Here is a 6,367-nt window from a genome sequence, read left to right on the forward strand (position 1 = left end):
AGCTGTAGGTAAGTACCCAGCCGCGCGGGGGCCAGGCCTAGGAAGACAGAGGATTGTAACCCTACCGGCAGCCCCCCGGGGGCCAATCAGAACCGCTGTGGAAATGGGCCAGTGAGCCAGGCTACTGTGTAAGAAGGGAGTCCCTTTACTGTTACGAGCGATTCCAGCTGGCCCACTAGACGCAGAGCAAATCAGCAAATTACAGAACCTCTGAGACAGAGGTTTTTAGTCCGTGCCTCACTTACTTCAACTGATTAAACTCATGAATCTGAAGTTTTCTTTTTATAAAGACTAAAACTGGATGGGTTGTCAGCTTTTAAAATATCGTTAGGTTTCCTAAGTACAACCACCAAAATTAAGGTAAACCTTTCCCCCCGAATTATATAATTTCATTCCTGTGAATTCAACATTCAAGAATTTTCTTTGGATAGCAAGAGCGGCAGAGAGGACACACGTGGAAGGGAGAACTGTCCCCCAAGGAGAACTCCTCCAGAGCGAGGAGACACGTGTGGTGAAACACGTGTGAGCAGGACAGGAGGACCGTGCCGTGATGAGGGCGCCGGGTGAGCCTGGCTGCCCACAGAGAGCGGGCTGAGGCAGATGAGCGCTCGGGGCTGTCCGCAGCAGGGCCTGCAACACAGAAGGACGTGGGAGTTGGTCACGCGGGTTGTTAGTTTCATCATAATAGGAAGTTCCGGAAATTTGAGTGAGAGCTGTATACTGACAGATGTGGATCTTCTAAAAATGAAGACACTTCATTCTGTGTTAAAATGACATTAATTTTATACGTACCCTGCTAGTCTTGTGAAAAATGGAAAGGGTAGTAACCCACCTGGGATAACCCATTTTGAAACACAAATAGTTTATAAAATGCTGAACATTAATGATACAGATTTTCTTTTAATTAGGCAAGGAAGGGTAGTCTTTTTCAAAATTCTTGATACTATGTAGTTGCTAAACTTCTTTATACATTTTCCTCTTTTTATGATTTTCTAAGCAAGTGTTTCCTCTGTGGGATTTGGAGTGTCGTTCTTTCACGGCTCCTACAGGTGCAAGAGGAGGGCAGGCTGGGACCTGCTGGGAAGCTCCAGGGGGCGGGGGAGGAGCGTGTGGGGAGGCCTTTTCCCTCGGCACTTTCACAAAATGCCATCATCAAAGCGGAATGTCACACTCAAGGGCCTTGGCGCTCACCCCAGAGTGGGTGGTGAAGGTCCTGGGGCCCCACGTGCTGTGGGCACAGGCCAGGCACTCCCCCCTCCTGGTGGGTCCCCCTCCTGGTGGGTCCCCACCCAAGCAGCACTGCAGAGCCGCTGGCTGCCCTGTCCCGGGCACAGCCTACCTGTGTCTGGATCTTCCCCCAGTCCTCTTCCGTGAGCTCGTGGCCACACGTGTCCTCCAGCTGCTGCAGCACGCTGCGGTTGAGGGCCAGGCAGCGGTCGATCTCTGAGAAGAGCTCATCTATGTCCGTGTGGTAAGAGCACAGCAGGCGGTGGCTGATTTCTGTGAACTGGGGACACGGCGGGGGCACGCTTACACACAGGCAGTGAGAAGTTCTGGAGGTAGGTTGAAGGGAAGCACCTTCTTGAGTCCCGACCACCCTTCCTGCTAATTTCCCTAAGGCCCTGCCTCTGAATAGTACTTCCTGGGGAAATAGACACATGGCGATTTCCTTAATCACTCGAAGTCCAGAGAACTGGTGTAGAGATTTTACCAGAACGGGGCACCTGGTTGTAAGCCTTGCTTGTTAGCAGGGAATACATTGATGAGAAGTTGAGAGGAGAAAGGATTAGAATTTTGCACAAGTAGTCACATGGTCATCCTGGTCTGGCACCAGTTACTCTAGTCTTCACAGGGATGGTCACTGCACAGTGCCGCTTTCCTGGGGCCACCACCAGGCCATCGCTAATGAGAGCTGCTTTGCTTCCCCTTGCTCCACAGCATCTTCCCCTGTGGTTGCAGATTGTGAATGATCATTTTAGTGTGAACGTTTTAAAATATGTTTTTTAAAAAACATTTAGAAAGTAATCTTTCCAAGAGAAAGATGATCTCTTTCAAACTGGTTACTCATTCTGCTTTTCTCACTAAGCTCTAAAATCATAATTTTGAACCCCACCCCTTGCCTGAGGACCTTAAAAAATAAGCTGAGTTAATCAGTTTATGGACAATTGTATGTCCCCTTGCTACAGAACACATCTTTAGGATTTACCTTAAAATCCTGTTTTCACTGCAAGCGTAAATATGGAGACGGCGTGTTACATTTTATCTCAAACTTTTGTTCTGCTTTAGAAGTATTAGCCTTAAATACAGTCTCTAATGTTCCGCCAAGCTCAGTCCTTTTATAAAAGTCTATATTTTGATACAAAAAGATTTAGAAAAGCACAGTGATCTCAGGACAAATGAGTTAGTTGTTGGCTGTGGCATGCTGTCACCTCCTGATGGCAGCAAACCAGAATTGCCAGGATGAATGCACGCATTTGCAGTGCAAGTTCCCTCACCTGTGATTCATAAAATGCAACATGCCTAGATCATGTGGGAGGTACGTGGACTCATGCGTGACTTCCCCCAGATGGACCTAAGTGTGTGCATTTTTGGTCCGTTAAGTGGTAACAGTTGCTCACTGCAAAGTAGTGAAACTGTGATATCCTCCAGCCTCCCTACTCTGGACTCAGTCTGGCCTTTGGAAATATTTACTGTGTGAGTCTCTCTGATCTCTGTGAATTGTAATCTCCCAAATTAGGAATCTTTAAGTCTTCTGTGTATACCCTTCCATCAAGATGCCATCCATTCCTTTTTTAAAAAGGCAACGTCGTATAGTTAATGGTTTATTAGAAATTTAACGTCTTAAACTTTTTAGGGTTTTTGTTAGTGTTTTGGTTACAGTTGCGCAGGTTTTAGATGGCTTGCCCATTTTCCCATAAGTCCTGCATGATTTTTCAGGAACATACACGTTAGCAGGGATGCCTAGATAGGTGAGTGATATTGTGATTCCAAAGGGCTTCAAGATTCCAGAAGTTGGTCTCCTTAGATGGGCTGGGAAGGAAAAAGACTTTCATGGATTTCAGTTACATTGTAAAGACCTGGATTATCACTGTGGGTTCAAATCCAGACTCTCAGTTAATAGCTGAGTGACCTTGGGCAAGTTACGTTCGCTGTTGAGGGAATCTTATGAGAAAAGGCTGGGCAAGTTCATTTGTACCCCCTCCCTTTTTTTTTTTAATTCCACATACAAGCGCTATCATATGATATTTGTCTTTCTCTGCCTGACTTACTTCACTCAGTATGAATTTATCTACAAAACGGAAATAGAGTCACAGATTTAGAAAACAAACTTATGGTCACCAGTGGGGAAAGGGGAGGAGGGATAAACTGGAAGACTGGGATTGACATGTACACACTGCTGTATATGAAATAGGTAACTAATAAGGACCTACTGTACAGCACAGGGAACTCTACTCAGTACTCTGTAATGACCCATATGGGAAAAGAACCTAAAAAAGAGTGGATCTATGTATATGTATAACTGATTCACTTTGCTGTACACCTGAAACTAACACAACATTGTAAATCAACTATACTCCAATAAAAATTTAAAGAAAAGAAAAAGGCCTGTGAACAGCTGGGGCACAGGAGTAAATGGTTTTTATTAAAGAGATTTGGGGATAGGGATGTATTTGGTCTTATTTTTTTTCTCTCCCTGGTCTTCTCAAAGTGCTGTATGATATACTTGGAAAAAACCCTTTTAGTATAATTGTTTTTAGAACTTTCTAAAACGTAAGAATTCACCAGCTAGTCTAGATAGACACCGTCCACAAGAAATGTCACGTGAGCCATGTCTAATCTCAAAATTTATAGGAGCCACATTAAGAACAGTTTCTAAATAGGTGGAATTAAATTTAATATTTTATGTAACCCAATGTATCCAAAATATTTATCACTTCAAAATGTATCAGTTGAATAAGCTACTGAGATCTTTATATTCTTTCCTTCCTGAAAGGCTTTGAAATCCGAGCATGTTGTGCATGCGCATCACATCTCCATCTGGACTGGACGGCCACAGGTGGCTTGTGGCTCCCTGCAGTGGACAGCGTGGCCTGGTGGCTCAGAAAGACATACACTAGAAAGGAGTGACCATCATGTCTGGGCACGGAGAGGTAGCCAAGCCAGGGCCACTCCGATAGCTCCTTTGTTAAACGTTTGAAGACTGATGTAAATGGTAGGGGTGATCTGTTGTGTAAAGGGTGTGGCAGTGGTGGCTGTCACCTGATGGCTGTCTTGCTCGTCCTTCCCCAGCACAGAGCAGTCTGCAGAAGTTGGTGTCCCATCCAGAAACCACATTCCCCATTCCCCCATTCCCTGTGCTAGGTGGGGCCACGTGACACAGCGTTTCCAATGGGAATGGGGTCTCTGGGCTGGACACACAGGTCTCTGAGGCACAGGGGATGGTAGGGCAAAAGGATGTGGGGGGACAGTATCTGTGTCTCACGGGGTGGCATGCTGTGACTCAGGTCACTGAAGCTTCTATTTTCAGTTGTTGAAATTAGGGGTTTATTTGTTTCAGCAATTAGCAGTGTCCTGGTTGAGAGATTGTGGCTCTTTCACAGAACTGGGCAGGATGAAAGGAACTCAGCCCATCGAACCTCGCAGTCATTTAGGTGTGTGATGCCTGGAGCGTGTTCTCCATGGACGTGGGGGACTTTCCCATTTCAAGTATCCTACTCTGTTGGCCATCCCATGTGCGCGGTTTGTCTGTTCATTTGTTTTTATGTGGATAACCTGGCGGGATGCCATGTCTGTGTAAGTCACCTCCAACAGAAGTTGCCTTCACGGACCTGGTGTTCCCTTCCAATTCCCATCTGTCCCGCAAGAAGACTCGAGCCTGCGTGGGCAGCGGGCAGCGGCTGTGGTGAGTGAGCCTTCCCAGCCTGTGTCCCTGGGTGTTAACCAGGATGCGTGCTGGGTTTCAGGGAAAGGCTGTGCTGTAACACGGCAGGCGGCCCACGGGCTTTGAATCCAGGCACCTGTGTTTTGGGGTTTTGCATGCAGTTGTTTTTCAGCCGTACTTGGAGGTCTGGAGGAAGATGCTTTTCCATCTATGAATCCAGTTCTGTTTCTTGCTGATTCTAATTACACTTGCCTGGCAGCTGGGCCCTAGCTTACGGGCTCCAGCTGGCAGTGTTTCATTTTCTCTGTTCCTCAGCCTTTCAAATACCTGATAATCTCCAAATAAATTATTGAAAGTAGAAGAGTTCCCTATACTTTATAAACGGAAGAATTACTTGGAAATGCATACAACTGCCTTCCAATTAATGTTTTATAACTGAAGTTTTCTGTAAATTGGGTTTTCTTGAAGTGTGAGATATTTCCCACATAGACCTGTAAGGTAAGGTCTTTTCTTCCTCCAAAATTATACCTCAGAATAAAAAGGATCACGTTCTATTCCAGAGTATCTCAGATTATGAGGTATGTTCTCAAATTAGTTCTGAACAGAAGTGCTACTTGGAGCAGACAGGTTGGTGTGAAAGGATCGCAATGCTTCTTCTCAGGTGAGGTCCCTGGACCCGCAGCATCTGCATCACCTGGTAACTTGTTAGCAATGCCAACTCCCGGGCCAGCCCAGCCCTCCTGGGTCAGAACCTGCAGGTAGGAAGCAGCTGTCTGTGCTTTAACAACCCCCACGGGGTTCTGATGCTCACTCATGCTTGAGAACTGCCATCATAGAAGTTTCCCGATTAATTTTTGAGTCAGTTATTTAACACAGCTTTAGTCATCATTCCTGGAGACGTAACCACCCAACTCCAAGTGTGATGTGTCCCCGTGAGCTTTCAAAGGTCACTTAAGAGAGCAACGGAGTAAATGTGGAGGCCACGAGTATTTATTTATCCCTCTCTGTATATATATGTTAATGTTGTCACGTGTGTGGCGAGGTATCTCTGTGGTGCTCTTCCTACACGTTGAGTGAGTTCTCACGGCTTGAGTTGGAGCTGGTGTGCATGCGGCTGGGTCCCACGTGGCCCCAGTGGGGATGGTCCCCGATGTCGCCTCCCTGGGGCGCTGGGAGTGCTGCACTCAACGCTGGCCCACCGTGCAGAGCTCTCCCTGGGTCCCCGGGTTCCCGCCTCTGTTTGTCTGTGGGTCGCTCTGTACGCCAACTACAGGGGACACAGCAGAAACACTTGCTGAAGAAACGGGCTTGTCAGTTTCGCAGACGCAGCTAGTGCCTCTGCGGTGGGTGGGTCTTAATGCGCCCGGCCGGCCACGCTGGCCTCCGACCCTCAGTCTGCTCCCTGCCCCTTCGTCTCTTCGGGGTTTTCTCCATGACACGGCTGGTTGAAACTTATACCGTTGTCAACAGAGTGTTTCCTGCCTC

The 6,367-nt window shown here is 47.0% G+C and overlaps 1 protein-coding gene across 1 annotated transcript in view; it reads right to left on the reverse strand.

Annotated features, from left to right (window-relative positions):
- Positions 1–403: 403 nt before the first annotated feature.
- RNF32 (ring finger protein 32) overlaps positions 404–6,367 on the reverse strand; it is a 36,623-nt gene continuing 30,659 nt past the window's right edge. The window contains exons 7-8 of the mRNA XM_007457175.1: positions 1,290–1,507; positions 404–614 (exon numbers count right to left, since the gene is read on the reverse strand). Coding sequence (XP_007457237.1) covers positions 404–614; positions 1,290–1,507 — 429 coding nt within the window. The remainder of the gene's footprint in view (positions 615–1,289; positions 1,508–6,367) is intronic.

The sequence above is a fragment of the Lipotes vexillifer genome, unplaced genomic scaffold (genome assembly GCF_000442215.2).
Source record: "Lipotes vexillifer unplaced genomic scaffold, Lipotes_vexillifer_v1.1 scaffold944, whole genome shotgun sequence".
NCBI lineage: Eukaryota > Metazoa > Chordata > Mammalia > Artiodactyla > Lipotidae > Lipotes > Lipotes vexillifer.